This window comes from Artibeus jamaicensis, unplaced genomic scaffold (genome assembly GCF_021234435.1).
Source record: "Artibeus jamaicensis isolate MK-2021 breed Jamaican fruit bat unplaced genomic scaffold, CSHL_Jam_final contig_700, whole genome shotgun sequence".
NCBI lineage: Eukaryota > Metazoa > Chordata > Mammalia > Chiroptera > Phyllostomidae > Artibeus > Artibeus jamaicensis.
The window spans coordinates 6,111,653-6,127,446 of record NW_026521930.1 but is presented as its reverse complement, the minus strand read 5'-3'; the positions used below and the strand labels follow the sequence as shown (position 1 = coordinate 6,127,446).

The window sequence follows — 15,794 nt, the reverse complement described above, 5'->3', positions numbered from 1 at the left end:
GGTTACATTTGAACAAAGACTTGTTGGAAGTGAGGAAGCAAGCCTTGTGGAAACCTGGGGGAAGAACAGTCCAGGCAGAGGACATAGCAAAGGCCCTGAGATTAGATGCTTGGGATGTTCCAAGAAAAGCCAGGAAGTCAGTGTGGCTGAAGAGAAGTAAGTAAGGGGAGAAACTAGTGGGAAAGGAGGTCAGAGACCATGGATGTGTGGATGAGCTAGAGGCCATAGTAAGGACTTGAGCTTTTCTTCTAAGTAAGATGAGAAGTTGTCAGAGCCTTGGAGCAGAGGAGTGATGATCTGCTTTATGTTTTTAAAGGATCCTTCTGGCTACAGGGTAGATATTAGACTGTGGAGGTGCCAGGGATGGAAGCAAGGGGGCCAGTTAGGAGGCTATTGAAAAATGCAGATGAGATGGTTTAAAATGGGGTGGAAATCCATGAACAGGACCTGTAATAGGCCATGTCTGTGTGGATGGAGGCTAAAGAAATGTTTTTCTGGCCCTGGGCAGGTAGCTCAGTTGGTTAGAGCATTGCCCCATATGCCACAGTTGCAGGTTCAATTACTGGTCAGGGCACATACAGTAATCAACCAATGAATGCATAAATAAGTAAAACAAAAAAATCAATGTTTCTATCTGTCTCTCTCCCTCTAAAATCAATTTTTTAAAAAATCTATGAAAGCCCTGGTTGATGTGGCTCAATTGGCTGGGTGTCCTCTCATAAACTGAAAAGTCACAAGTTCAATTCCTGGTCAGGGCACCTGCCTAGGTTGTGGGTTCATTCCCCTGTCAGGCATGTGTGAAAGGCAACCAATCGATCTCTTTCACATTGATGTCTTTCCTTTTCTCTCTTCCTTCCTTTCCCTCTCTCTAAAATCAATAAGCCTATCCTTAGTGATTGAGAATAAAAATAAATTAAATAAATAAAATACTAAAAAATAAAATAAAGTAAAAATAAAAGTAAGAGGTTTTCAAAACAAATCTATGGGAAGGAAGGAAGGAAGGAAGGAAGGAAGGAAGGAAGGAAGGAAGGAAGGAAGGAAGGAAGGAAGGAAGGAAGGAAGGAAGGAAGGAAGGAAGGAAGAAAAGAGAGAGAAAGAGAAGGAAAGAGAGAAAGAAAGAGAGAGAGAGAGAGAAAGAAAGAAAGAAAGAAAGAAAGAGAGAGAGAGAGAGAGAGAGAGAGAGAGAGAGAGAGAGAGAGAGAGAGAGAAAGAAAGAAAGAAAGAAAGAAAGAAAGAAAGAAAGAAAGAAAGAAAGAAAAGAAAGAAAGAAAAGTTTTGCATCCAAGACAGAACTAGAGGTCTTGACAGCAGATGTTTCTGGCTCTGCCCACCAGAGCTCCTCTGTCTTTGGCAGCTTCCAAGTAACTCTTCAGCCCTCCTCTCTCTATCTCTCCTCCACCTGCCACTGTGACCTCTCCATATGACTTTCAGCTTCCACTCTTAAGGCAGGTCATGTCATAGGCAAGGGTTGTGAATTGGCTGCTCTTGGATCAACTGTCCACCTCTGGTTAGCTGGGGGGTGGGGAGAGAAGGATCAGATGGTTCAGATACAACTGTTGTCCCAGCAAAAGCTGTGGGCAACCTATCTTGCATCATAAGGAGGCTGTGGACAGGGCAGGAATTGAGAGAGTTGGCTTGTCCAGTATTCAGTCCTCCCTTCCTTTTATTATTTTACATGCACTGAGCATCTACTCTGGGTCATCAGCCAGAGATACAGCAGCAAATCAAACATGGTCCTTTCCTTGAGGAACTCATGTCATGTGAGTCTGAGAGGACACCAAAACAGAAATTAGCTATTTCACATCCCTAGGAAACTTGCTGTAGCAGAGATCTACAGGCAGCCTGGGGTAGTAGGGGTGGCAGAGTAAGTGCTATATGAGCTTTCTCTGGACAAGTGACTTTCCAGTTTTCTTTGGCCATGGAACTCATTTTTTTTTCTATTGAAATCTTACCTAAATCACCAGCATATCAGATTGAAGTGATAGTTGCCATGTGATTGAAATGGAGGGTAGGAAGCCGAGTTTCCCCTTACAAAATCTCCCCCTTACCACCCATATACTCTGGGACAACTTGCTGACTACTCAGGATTCAGTTAAGATACTGGTTTAGGAGAGGTGTGGCAGCAAGGGCAAGGAAGGAAGTCCAGTAGAGAACTTGGAAGGCTGGTAATAGCTACTGAGGAATGTAAGAAAGCCTTTTGCACAATCAACAGGGAAATGACTTAGGGAAAGAAGGAAGCAGTGGGGAAGACTTCATATGATTTTGGGGGAGTCTCTCATATTCCCTCTTTCTGGATGCAGGACCCATGTATTCCAGCAGGATCTCGGGGCCCGTCCAGATGCCACCAAAGTGCTTATCATCATCACTGATGGGGAAGCCACTGACAGTGGCAACATTGATTTGGCCAAAGACATCATCCGCTACATCATTGGGGTATGGGCCCCTGGCCCCAGGCCTCTGGCTCCTTCTTCCTACATCTCATCTTCCCTCTCCTATTCCTGAACCCTCTCCCCTTTCTCCTTGGGGCCATGGTCTTATGAAAATAGTAGAAAACTGGTCTGAGATTCTGAGGATGTCAGCACTTCATTCTTCTCTCCCTCACAGATCGGAAAGCATTTTGAGACCAAGAAAAGTCAGGAGACACTCCACAAATTTGCTTCAACACCCACTAAAGACTTTGTAAAGATTCTGGACACATTTGAGAAACTTAAAGATCTATTCAATGAGCTGCAGAAGAAGATCTATGTCATTGAGGGTGAGTGGTAGACCTTGGAGAGAGAGTTTAGGAGATCGTATACAGAAACTCATCTTGGGATATTAGGTTAGAGACACATTGAATAATAGTTAGAAGTACTACTCAGTATCTGACAGTGAGCTAAGAGCTCTTCTTAAAAAAAAAAAAAGACCTTGAGTAGGAATTTAGGAGATGGCAATTTAGGAACAACCTCTGTTTCCTCTGAAATTCTATCTTCTTGAAATTTAGCTTGGTCCAGGGTGGGGCCCAAAACTGACCTTTGTCTTGCCGGTGTCAGCTGAGCCCTGTAGGAGGACTGAGCTCTCTGGTTTTCACTTTTCCTAGGACTCAAATTACCTAAGATGGGCAAGTGGGCTGGGGCCAATTGCAAGTATTCCATAGGTCCTCTTACTTGGTCCAGTATAAGGGAAGATTTTGATTGCCATTACCAGATGGAGGACTGGCTATGGGAAGGTATTTCCCCAGGAAGCCTAGTCTGCAGGATGGTACATGGTTCCCACAGGAAATGCCCTTTTGCTAGGACACAGCCTTGGTGTTCAGTTCAGCACTTTGGTGACTTCTGGCCCAGCCTCCACATCTTGCTGAACTACTTTGGTTCTGTGTCCAGGAAGGGGAAATGTGAGAATTCAAGAAGCAGTGTGGTGTATATAGTAGAACCAGGCAGATCCACTCAAGAATCCACTCTTGTGCAGTGCGACCTCAGACAGGTCATTTTCCCTGAGGCTCATTGTTCTCCGTTAAATGGGGACAATAATACCAATCTCACAGAATTGTAGGGTTTAACTGTTGTATTAATTTCCTAGGTATGCTAATACGAAGTATAAAAAAAAAAGTGGTTAAAGCAGCAGAAATTTATTATCTCTTAGTTCTAGAGAGTAGATATGAAAATCAAGGGGTCAGCAGGGCCATGCTCTTTCTGACAGTTCTAGAAGAGAAATTCTTCTTTGCCTTTTCCAGCTTGTGGTGTTTGCTAGTAATCCTTGGCAATCCTGGACTTGTTCTGAATTGCTCCAATCACATGGCTGTCTTCTTTCTGCATGTCTTCATGTTATCTTCTCTCTGTACGTATCTATCTCTGTGTCCAAATTTCCCATTTTATAAGGATACCATTCATATTCCATTGGGGCCCACCCTAATGACCCAGTTTTAACTTGATTGTCTCTTAGAGACCATATTTCCAAATAAGGTCACGTTTTGAAGTACTAGGGGTTAAGACTTCATGCTTTTAAAATATATTTTATTGATTATGCTATTACAGTTGTCCCAAATTTTCCTCCTTTGCCCCTCTGCCTGGTACCCCCTTCCCTCCAGCAACCCTCCAACTTAGTCCGCGGGTCATGCACATATACTCTTTGAGTTCTCCATTTCTTATAGTAGTCTTAACACCCCCTGTCTATGTTGTACCTACCAATTATGCTTGTTATTCCATGTACCTGTTCCCCCACTCTCACCCTTCCCACTCCCAGCTGATAACCCTCCTAACAATCTTCATATTTATGATTTTGTTTCTGTTCTGGTTGTTTGTTTAGTTTGTTTTTTTAGATTCAGTTGTTGATAGCTGTGAATTTGTTACCCTTGTACTGTTCACAGTTTTGATCATCATGTTTTTCTTAAATAAGCCCATTTAACATTTCATGTAATAATGAGTTGGTAATGATGAACTCCTTTAACTTTACCTTGTCTGGGAAGCACTTTATCTGCCCTTCCACTCTGAATGATAGCTTTGTTGTATAGAGTAATCTAGTTGTGGGTCCTTGATTTTCAACACTTTGAATACTTCTTGCCTGCAAAATTTCTTTTGGAAAATCAGCTGACATTCTTTTTTTCTTTTTTCTTTTTTTTTACATTTTATTTATTTATTTTTCAAGTACAGTTTTTTTGTCTATTTTTCCCATCCCAGCCTCCCCCACCCCTTGCTCCCCACCTCCCTCCCATTTCCACCCCCCTTAAGCTGACATTCTTATGAGAATGTATTTTTGTAGGTAACTCTCTGCTTTTATCTTGCTGCTTTTAATATTCTCTTTTTATCTTTAACTTTTGGCATTTTAATTATGATGTCTTGGTGTGGTCCTCTTTGGGTCCAACTTGTTTGGGACTCTCTGTGCTTCCTGGACTTGTATGTCTATTTCTTTTGCCAAATTAAGGAAGTTTTCTTTCATTATTTTTTCAAATAAGTTTTCAATTTCTTGCACTTCCTCTTCTCCTTCTGGCATCCCTATGATTCAGTATTGGTATGTTTGGAGATGTCCCAGAGGGTTCTTATACTATACTCTCTTTTTAAAATTCTTTTTTCTTTTTACTATTCTGGTTGAATGCTTATTTCTTCCTTATGTTCCAAATCCTTGATTTGAATCCTAGCATCCTTCTCTGTACTGAGGGTTCCCTGTAGAGTTTTCTTTATTTCGCTTAGTGTAACCTTCATTTCTTCCTTTATGTTTTTGTCATCCATACTCAGTTCTTTGAGCATCCTGATCACCAGTGTTTGAACTGTGCATCTGATAGGTTGGTTATCTCTGTTTCATTAAGTTTTTTTTTTCTTCTGGGGTTTTGTTCTGTTCTTTCATTTGGGCCATATTTCTTTGTCTCCTCAATTTGGCAGTCTCTCTGTTTTGTTTCTATGTATGAGGTAGAACTGATTTGACTCCCTGTCTTAGTAGCATGGCCTGTTGTAGAAAAGGTACCTGTAGCCCTGGCTGGTATGGCTCAGTGGACTGAGTGTCAGCCTGCAAACCAAAGGGTTGCTGGTTTGATTCCCAATTGGGGCGTATGCCTTGGATGTGGGCCAGGCCGCCAGTAGGAAACCCATGAGAGATAACCGCACACTGATGTGTCTCTCCTTCTGTTTCTCCCTCCCTTCCCCTCTCACTAAAGATAAATAAATAAAATCTTTTCTTAAAAAAAAGAAAAGGCACCTGTAAATTATGTGGGGCAGAGGCTTAGGTAATCACTAGGGCAAGGCAACTTGTTTCATTGCTTTGTAGCTGTGTGGGAGCAGGGCTCGGAGAGGGAACAGTGCCACTGCCTGGCTTCTAGAGGTTTGCCTGGCACTCTCCCCATTTCCAGTCACTTCACCCACTTTCCATATGTGACTGGTTCCCTTCCAGCTGTTGCTCTGGTTGCTCTGGTGCTGAATCCCAGAGTGGGTGAGTTTGTGTTCATTCTAAGTCCGTGTGGGCTCTTTAAACTGAGTGTCCTGAAAATCCAGCGGTTTCGTCACTGCCCGATCCCCCACTGGATTTTACAGCCAGAAGTTATGGGGATTTATCTCCCTGGCACTGGACCCTGGGCTGTGCCTGGGGCTGTGATCGCTCCCTCCCAAGCTATCTCTTCTAATTTTTTCTCTACCATATGTGAATGTGGCCTCATCTGTTTTGCCACCACCATCACCTCCCCTCACCACACTGCACCTGCATGCCTCTCGGCCAGTCTCCACGACTCCACCCTTCTTACTCCTCTGGATGAATGTGGCTTCTTTAAATTCTTGATTGCCAGACTTCCATACAGCTCAAGTTGCTGATGATTCTGAGTGTTACTTGTTTTGAGATCTAGTTGTAATTCTTTCTATGGTTGTGCAAGGACACAAAGAGTGTCTGCCTATTCCTCTATCTTGACTGGAAGTCTCAACATACCTTTTTTAGGAAACACAATTCATCCCCCAACAACTGCTTAGCAAATTGCTTGGTACCTTGTAGGCACTTGCTAAACCGTAACTCTTATTATCTGTAGCTTTTATCTTCTCTCCTGACCTGCCCTTACTCATTCTTTAGGTCTTAGGTTAGATGTCACTTCCTCTGGCAAGTTCTCATTGGTCCCCAAGCCTGGACTAGGGGTTTCTTCCTATGTACTTCTGTAAAAGAAAAACAAAATAAGACAGTCTTAACTGGAGGAAGCCACTTTAGATAGACTTTTCAAGGAAGATGCCTTTTTTAGTTGAGGTAACATTCACTATGACATGACTTTTAACTAAGACATAAAAGATGAGAATCAAGGAGCCATGTGAAGAATGTGGGCAAAAGGCATTTCAGTCAGAGAGAAGAGCAGGTATTATGGCCCAGAGATGGGGAAGGCATACTGGAGGAATAGAAAGAAAGGTCAGTTATTGGGATCTGGTAAGTGAGGGAGAAGAAAAGTTGGAGAGATAGGCAGGGACATTCAAGGCCCTAACAGGACTTTGAATTTTTGTCTAAAGAGCAATGAGAACTAATACAGTGTTTTTAAGAAGGTAAAAGGTTGGTCTGATATACCTTTTTTAAAAGAGTTTTCTCTGCCTTGCTCCATGGGAAAAAGGCATGGATAGACAAAGAATGGAGTCAGAGACCAATTAGTAAATTACCACATTAGTCAGGGAAGGGACGAGATTGGCTTGGACTACTGTGGTAGCAATGCAGACTATTCAGATGTGTTTAGAAGATAGAACCACTATGATTTAATGATATATTGGAGATAGAACAGGGAGACGGGGAAGAATTAAGCATTATTATTCTTAGGTTTTTAGCATGATTCACCAGGTGGGTCAGGGTAGCATCCACTGAAGTGGGAAGTTTGAGTAGGAACAGAAATCAAGCGCTGCATCTTTGACATGCTGATTGGAGTAACTGGATACCCATCTGGGTTCATGGAGTGTCATTGAGATTCCAAGCATAATCCACTTCCCAGTCTGTCTGACTCTAAAGTTCATTCTCTTTCTATCTTGCAAATGCTGTGTTTCTCTCTTTGTCCTTTACTGAATATCACTGTTTTTCCTGCTCCTTCCACCTCAGCCCATTCTCCTCTCCTTTTTTCTTAGGCACAAGCAAACATGACCTGACATCCTTCAACATGGAGCTGTCTTCCAGTGGGATCAGCGCTGACCTCCGTAGGGTGAGTGTCAGGCCTGGAGCAATGGGCCAAGTGTTCCTACGGGAATGCAGCCGTCCCTGCTTTGACCCTGCGTGTCTCCTTCCCTGGGCAGGGCCGTGGCATTGTGGGGACAGTTGGAGCCAAGGACTGGGCCGGGGGCTTTCTAGACCTGAAGGCAGACCTGCAGGATGATACATTTGTTGGGAATGAGCCACTGACACAAGAAGTGAAAGAAGGATATTTGGGTGAGTACTTCTCCTTTATGTTGAGTTCTTTTGCTTTCAGGGGCCAGAGAATCACTTGGGCTGACTTTCAAAAAATAAATGAAAGCAATTAAGCAACAGCATGAATAAAACTCAGATTTTAAATATGGTTATAACATTCTCAACTTTTCTTTTAATAACCCCTCCCCTGTGTATTAAGCGTGTTTTTATTTTCTGTACTTTATGAGGCCTTGATATCTTGAAGCCTTGCTAATCATGGAGAGACTGCTCCTCTCAAGGCCAGCTCATTCCTACAGAGAGTAAACAGCACAGCCGAGAGCAGGGGTTGCATACACCAGCAAAACAGCCCAGAGGCTGTAGTCCCAACTTCCCCTTTTAGCTGACTTTGGTAAACCAAATCAACATTCCCCCTGACTTAAATCATCCCAGGACAGGTACTGGACACCTGAAGACCATCCTTGTAGCCTGAAGCCTGCCAACACTGCTCAAACTATCCAATCCTAAACTTGCTCAAGCTTATATCTCCTGCCTCCCTCATTCCTTCCCTCAGAAACCACAACAAAGGCTCAGGCCATACTCACCCTTACTCCTGCCTCCTTACTAAGCCTAGTGCTTCTCCCTGTGGCCCAGCATGACCTGCCTGCCTGCCTCCTGCTTTGAGGAGCTGTAAGTAATAAACTTCTTTCAGTGGCAGTGACCTCTTTGTATTGTCACTTAGTCATACCTCTAAATTAAATCTCGGGTCCATTTGAAAACAATCTGCCTCATTAGTAAGAGAACCAGGAGTGACTCATTGAGGCTTCTTCCAGTTGAATTGTCCAGGAAGTCCAGGGACTGAGTCTCCAGAGTTCTTTAGATGCCAAGCACAAAGGAAATGAGTCTGGTCAATCCATAGTTGCTATTGTGTGCCTCTGCTTCCTGGTGCCACTGTTGCAGTCTTGTCCTGCAAGTCTTGCCCGGTTCTGTAGATGCTTGTCTACCTAAGGTGACGGCCATCTCAGACTGCAGAGGGGACTCGCCTTTATGCTTGGAGGTTATATCTCCTTTCATTTATGTTCATGTAGTCAGCATGTCCCAAGACCAAAATGGCTCCAACAGCCCTGGAAAAGGACTGCTTCCAGGTTCTACCTTCTCATAGCTTGAGAACCACCCTGACTCACCCATGACCTTTGTCTGGGCGTGGGCCACTCCTTTATTAAATTCTCAAAACACTAGGATCTTATCAAGTTCTGTCCTTGAGAAAATTTATGCCATTCACCTGGTACTTACCCTTCTAAGAGAGGCTGCCCTTGGTGATTTGTTTCTTTTTTTGACATTCTTTACTGAGTAAGGCACTGTTCTAAGTCCATGGCCTGTATTAACATATTTTATCTTCACAACAACTCTTTGAGTTGGCATTTTTATTACCTCTAGCTTTACAGATGAAGAAACTGGGTAGGTTAAATAACTTGCCCAGCCCTGGCTAGTGTGGCTCAGTGGACTGAATGCTGTCAATCAGGGCACATGCCTGAGATGTAGTCCAGGTTCCCAGTTTGGGGTGTGCGAGAGGCAACAGGTCGATAGATCTCACACATCGACGTTTCTCCCCCTCTCTTTCTCCCTCCCTTCCCCTCTCTCTAAAAATAAATAAATAAAATCTTAAAAAATAAATAAATAACTTGCCCAGGGTCACAAAACTGGTAGGTGGAGCCAGGGTAGTCTAGCCCCAAATCCTGTGCTAGTACACTGCACTGCCTACACAACTGCCTGCAAGGTGGTTTTTCATTCTTTAGCATCCTGCAGAAGAGTTGGCAGTGTTGCTCCAAAGTTAGGCACCCAGCCTACTACACGAGGGGGGACCAAAAAGAAACCCAGAATTATCTTCTGGAGGGTGGCCCTTTGTGGTACAGGCTTTCCCTGCTAGGTGAGTGTTCTAGGAACCCATCTGTATCAGTGTACCTACTGGCATTATTTTGAGAGGCTGCGTTTGGCTTCAGTGAGTTTTTTTTAAGACTCTTTCAATGCATTTGCCCATTTTATGATGGGGGATTCATGTTGAGTTCTTTTACTTTTAGGGGCCAGAGAATCACTTGGGCTGACTTTCAAAAAATAAATGAAAGCAATTAAGCAACAGCATGAATAAAACTTAGATTTTAAATATGCTTATAACATTCTTAACTTTTCTTTTAATAACCCCTCACCTGTGTATTAATGATGTTTTTTTTTTAATTAAAAAACACCTGGCCACACCGTGCTGAGTGTTAAGCAGTTTTTGACCAACAATAGCCTGACCCACATGCCCCACCCTCCATAGTCACCTAATCTCATCCTGAGCGATTTTTTTTGTTTGTTTCCCTGGAGGAAAAAAAGTCCTCAGAGGAAAACGTTTTGCTAATGTGGGAGAGGTGAAACAAAAAACAGCAGCAGCACTAAAAGGCATCAAAATCAATGAGTTCAAAACTGTTTTGAACAGTGGAAAAAATGTCTAGATGGGTATATTGCATTAAATGGGGAGCACTTTGAAGGTGACTCAAGTTTAAACATGTAAGAATACTTCTGGCCAAGATGGAGGCATAGGTAGACATATTGTGCCTCCTCACACAACCAAAATTAACACCAACAAAAATTTAGAACAAAAAAGGAACCAGAACTGACAGAAAATTGAACTTTACAACCATTCATCCAGACCAGTAAGAGGGGTGGAGCTGGCAGCCAGCGGAGAGGGGTCACAGCAGGAAAAAGCAGTGGCTGGCTACCTGGGCGCACAGGTGACAGTTGGCAGACCCTGGGCACAGGGTGGCAATGAGCAGACTGAGTGAGGGTGCAAGGTGGCTGGCTGACCGTGGTCACACATTTGCATGCAGATAAACCAGGTGAAAATGGGCAGTGAGATAGACCACACAACCCAGGGGCCCCAGCACCAGGAAATAAAGCCTTAAAGCACCAGCTAAAAACACCTGTGGGGGGTTGAGGTGCTGGGAGAGACTCCCAGACTCACAGGAGAGTTTGCTAGAGAGACCCACAGGGTCCTAGAATGTACACAAGCCCACCCACCTGGGAACAAGCACCAGAAGAACCCAATTTGCTTGTGGAAGTGGCAGAAGCAACTGAAACCCAAGAGAGAGCAGAGCAAGTGCCACTGCTTCCTCTCTGACCCTGCCCCCACATACAGCTTCAAAACCTAGCAATGGGTTGGGGGGGTTACCCCGCCCTGGTGAACACCTAAGGCTCTGCCCCTCACTGTGTAACAGGCACAACCAGACCCCCCAAAAATGGCTCAAACAGAAGAACAGATCAAAGCCCCAAGCCAATACATCTAAGCGACCAGGAGACAGCCAACCTATTGGATGCACAGTTCAAAATACTGGTGATCAGGATGCTCACAGAATTGGTTGATTCTGGTCACAAATTAAATGAAAAAATGAAGGCTACACTAAGTGAAATGAAGGAAAATGCACAGGGAACCAATAGTGATGGGAAGAAAACTGGGACTCAAATCAAGGGAGTGAACCAGAAGGAAGAAAGAAACAACCAAACATAAAAGAATGAAGAAACAAGAATTCAAAAAAATGAGGAGAGGCTTAGGAACCTCCAGGACATCTTGAAACATTCCAACATCTGAATTATAGGTGTACCAGAATGGGAGAGGAAGAGCAACCAGTGGAAAACTTATATGAACAAATAATAAAGGAGAACTTCCTCAATCTGGCAAAGGAAATAGACTTCCAGGAAGTCCAGCAAGCTCAGAGAGTCCCAAAGAAGTTGGACCCAAGAAGGAACACACCAAGGCACATCATAATTACATTAGTCAAGATGAAAATGAAAGAGAATTCTAGAAGCAGCAAGAGATAAGGGGACAGTCACCTACAAAGAAGTTTCCAACAGACTGTCAGCTGACTTCTCAAAAGAGACCTTACAGGCAAGAAGGGGCTGGAAAGAAGTATTCCAAGTCATGAGATCCAAAGACCTACATCCAAGATTGCTCTATCCAGCAAAGCTTTCCTTTAGAATTGAAGAGCAGATAAAGCATTTCTCAGATAAGGTCAAGTTCAAGGAGTTCATCATCACAAGCCCTTATTATAGAAATGTTAAAGGGACTTTTCTAAGAAAAAGAAGATAAAAAATATGAACAGTAAAAAGACAGCAAACTCACAGTTATTAAGAACCACACCTAAAACAAAAGCAAACTAAGCAAACAACTAGAACAGGAACAGAACCACAGAAATGGAGATCACATGGAGGGTTAACAACAGGGGAGTGGGTGGAGGAGAAAGGGGGAAAGGTACAGAGAATAAGTAGCATAGACAGTAGGTAGAAAATAGATGGGGGAGGGTAAGAATAGTATGGGAAATGTAGAAGCTAAAGAACTTATGACACATGGACATGAACTAAAAGGGGGAAATGTGGGTGGGAGGGGTTGGAGGGGAATGAACGGGGAAATGGGACAAGTGTAGTAGCATAAAATATATTTAAAAGTAAATAAAAATAAACGTAAGAATAAATACACAATTTTTTATAAATAAATTTTGTTTGTTGGGAGTTTTTCCTCACACATGCACACACATATGTATATATATATGAATAAATGTAATCTTGAGAACCTATTATGCTACTATCCTTTAGGTCTTAGTTTAGATATCACTAGCATAGTGCTAAGCATTTTATATCCTTGTTCTTATTTACTCCTCAGAACCATGCTATAAGGTTGGTACTACCCCCATTTTTTTTTAGATAAGAAAACTGAGGCTCAGAGCAAAGCAATTTACTCAAGATCATACAGCTAGGAAGTAGTAACACTAGAATTAAAACCCATCTGTTAGATTGCAAAAGGCAAGTTCTTAACCCCTGCACTTCAGCAATGTATATGAATGAATAGGAGAGTGGTTCAGCCTCCTCACTCTTCCTCTCATGTGCTATAGAGTTGCAGACATCTCTGCTTTTCCCATTCATTTTCAACTTCTCTAAGCAAAGAAGATCCAATCGAGTCAGTTCCTTCCTTTCTGAATCACAATATTCCTATTGGGTGGCTCCTAGCTCTAGCCTAACTGCTAGTTGTTTCTAGAAGCATTTCCTCATCAGTGCCATAAGGGAGGGGCCAGAACCTTGCCACAGGAGGTGTGATGTATGAAGATAGCCTGAAGCAATATCTTTAAGCAAGAAATTTTGTCAAGTCTCCTCCTTTATCTTTAATATTTGTGCAAACTTTGTATTCTTCTTACTAATCTATCCCATTTTATGTTTTTTATTTTGTTATTTTTTAAATATTTTTATTGTTTATGCTATTACAGTTGTCCCAACTTTTCCCTCTTGCCCTCCTCACCCCCAGCCCACCCCACCCCCATATTTTATTATGTTTTTCAAAATATAATCTCACCAACCCTCAAGTGAACTGAGGCTCAGGAAGTTGCACCATATTTAATTTGTGGCTGCTTTCCTTGGGTGTATGTGTTGCCCACAGTTTGAGGAACACATCCTTGGATCAAGATGGGAGGATTTGTATTGCTTGGAGCACATGGCTTTTTCCCAGGAGAAGATCTTCTGGATGTTTCAATGCATCTTTGCTACTAACCCAGTTTCCCAGGGTCTTTATCCCCTTTCTCCTGGGCTTTACCTTCTTCCAAGGCAGTCATTGTCTTGCTAACTCCAAGTCCCATCCTCTCTCCTCAGGTTACACGGTGACCTGGTTGCCCTCCCAAGGTCTCATGTCACTGCTGGCAGCTGGAGCCCCCCGATTCCAGCATACGGGGCGGGTGCTGTTGTTCCAAGAGTCCAAGGACAAAAGACAATGGAGCCAGATCCAGGAAATAAATGGGACCCAGGTGAGCATGACCCACGGGCGCTGCAGGTCAGGCTGGTATGACACTGTTGATGCTTCCTGCTGCCTTCTGAACACTTATCCACCTGTGGTGTGGCAGGCCCTGTGCAAACACTGTCACATTTGTTCCTCACAAAGCCCTCTGAGGTAAACTTTGTCGTCTCCGCTTGCCAGTTAAAGAAACTGAACCTCAAAGAACCCAACTTGTCTTAATTCATACAGGCTCTAAGTGGGATCCAGAATACAAACTTTCATCTGAGAGAGTGGATGTAGCTGAGGGAAAAGGTATATACCGCTCACGGGCTCATCCTCAAACATTCCTCTCCCTGCAGATTGGCTCTTATTTCGGTGGTGAGCTGTGTGGTGTTGACATAGAACAGGATGGAGATACAGAGCTGCTGCTGATTGGAGCCCCCTTGTTCTATGGGGAGCAGAGAGGAGGCCGAGTGTTTATTTACCAGAGAAAGCAGGTGAGGGTCAGAGCACTGAGCTGAGAGGGTGGAAGAAACAGATTCCCAGGCCTGCGCAGGTCCCAGTTACTTTGAAAGGCTTTCCCTGTCTGACCGTATGTTAACCAGACATATGATCGGACATACAATCTTTAGATCAACAGATAAACTACAGCTAATACTCACTAACAGTAGACTGTACGAGGCCCAATGCCAAAACTTTTATTTATATAAGCTCTTATTTGATCCTTACAATTGCCTCACAAGGTACTAGGAGCTTTGTCTTACAAATGGGAACACTGCAGGTTAGCAAGGCTGAGTATTTTCCAAAGCCACAAAGTCACACATAGCAAGAGGTGGAGGTGGGACCTGAACTCAGGTTAGTCTGATGGCATTACGCTGATTCTGTGAGGGACCACACCCAACATTTCTTTAGTGTTCTCCACTCATGAACTGCCTCACCCTGTGAAAGCTAAGTGATTGAGGTGGAACTTGTCACCTTGTTCCTTCCTAGTGGGGGTTCGAAAGGGTCTCAGAGCTGCAGGGGGATCCTGGCTACCCTCTTGGACGATTTGGAGCCGCCATCACTGCCCTGACAGACATCAATGGGGACAGGCTGACGGACGTGGCTGTGGGAGCCCCTCTGGAGGAGCAGGGGGCTGTATACATCTTCAATGGGCAGCATGGTGGGCTGAGCAACCAGCGGAGTCAGGTGAGGCACCCTGCCTGACAATTAAAACCCATTCCCCAGCTGCCTGGAAGCCTCTAAGCTTCCACTCCGCTCCGAGGACTCACCCTTCCACCCTCAAGCCAGTTCTCTTCCTAGCTTAGCATGAATTTCTCTCTTGATCTCAGCGGATAGAAGGGATCCAGGTGTTCCCAGGAATTCGGTGGTTTGGACGCTCCATCCACGGGGTGAAGGACCTTGGAGGGGACGGCCTGGCAGATGTGGCTGTGGGGGCTGAGGGTCAGGTGATGGTGCTGAGGTAAGATGGGACTCCTGGGACTTGCATCTAATAGTAATTTCAGCTCTCATCCTTTGAACAGTTACTGTGTACAGGGATTGTGCTAACTGCTTATAGGCGTTAGCTCATTTGGTCTTCCCTCCAATCCTGTGAGATGGGTTTTCTTTGTATACAGCCTTCATGCCTTACTCCAAGCAAAATAGCTGCTTTTCAGTGATGGACTAGGATTTGGACCCAAGCCTATCTGATATTAAAACCTACAGAAGCAGCAGCGTGTGATGGCTTTAGAACCTAGTGACCTAGAGTCAAGCTGAAGCTCTGCCATTTACTTGTTGGATGATCTTACCCCAGTCATGTAGCTTCTCAGGACCTCAGTTTCCTCACCTCTGAGATGATGATTAAATCTCCTGCCTTACCCCTATCTTACAGTTTATTGGAAGCATCACGTAACATCATGTAAAGAGTAGATATTTCCCGAGCACCTACTATGTCTTAAGTACTGAACTGGGTACAGAGTGAATGTGTGGGAAAGTATATAATAAAAAATTAGGCCAGTAAAGATGTAATGATCATTGTGATACGTTCTATGAGGGAAATGTACAGGGTACTGTGAGAGAGAATAGCAGGGAGTATCTACTATAGATTGAATAGCCAAAAAAGGCCTCTCTGAGGAGGTGATACTTGAGCTGGGACTTAAAAGGTAAGAAACAGCCAAGCCTGCAGAAGTCTGGCTTAGGAGTTGTCCATGTGGAAAGCCCAGGAGTTGCC

The 15,794-nt window shown here is 43.8% G+C and overlaps 1 protein-coding gene across 4 annotated transcripts in view; it reads left to right on the top strand.

Moving 5' to 3' along the window:
* Window positions 1-15,794, top strand: part of ITGAL (integrin subunit alpha L) — a 48,044-nt gene that overhangs the window by 7,374 nt on the left and 24,876 nt on the right. For all 4 annotated transcript variants that reach the window (XM_037134324.2, XM_037134322.2, XM_037134325.2 and 1 more), the window contains exons 8-15: window positions 2,301-2,433; window positions 2,605-2,755; window positions 7,542-7,615; window positions 7,707-7,839; window positions 13,465-13,616; window positions 13,945-14,082; window positions 14,576-14,773; window positions 14,917-15,047. In XM_037134324.2, coding sequence (XP_036990219.2) covers window positions 2,301-2,433; window positions 2,605-2,755; window positions 7,542-7,615; window positions 7,707-7,839; window positions 13,465-13,616; window positions 13,945-14,082; window positions 14,576-14,773; window positions 14,917-15,047 — 1,110 coding nt within the window. The remainder of the gene's footprint in view (window positions 1-2,300; window positions 2,434-2,604; window positions 2,756-7,541; window positions 7,616-7,706; window positions 7,840-13,464; window positions 13,617-13,944; window positions 14,083-14,575; window positions 14,774-14,916; window positions 15,048-15,794) is intronic.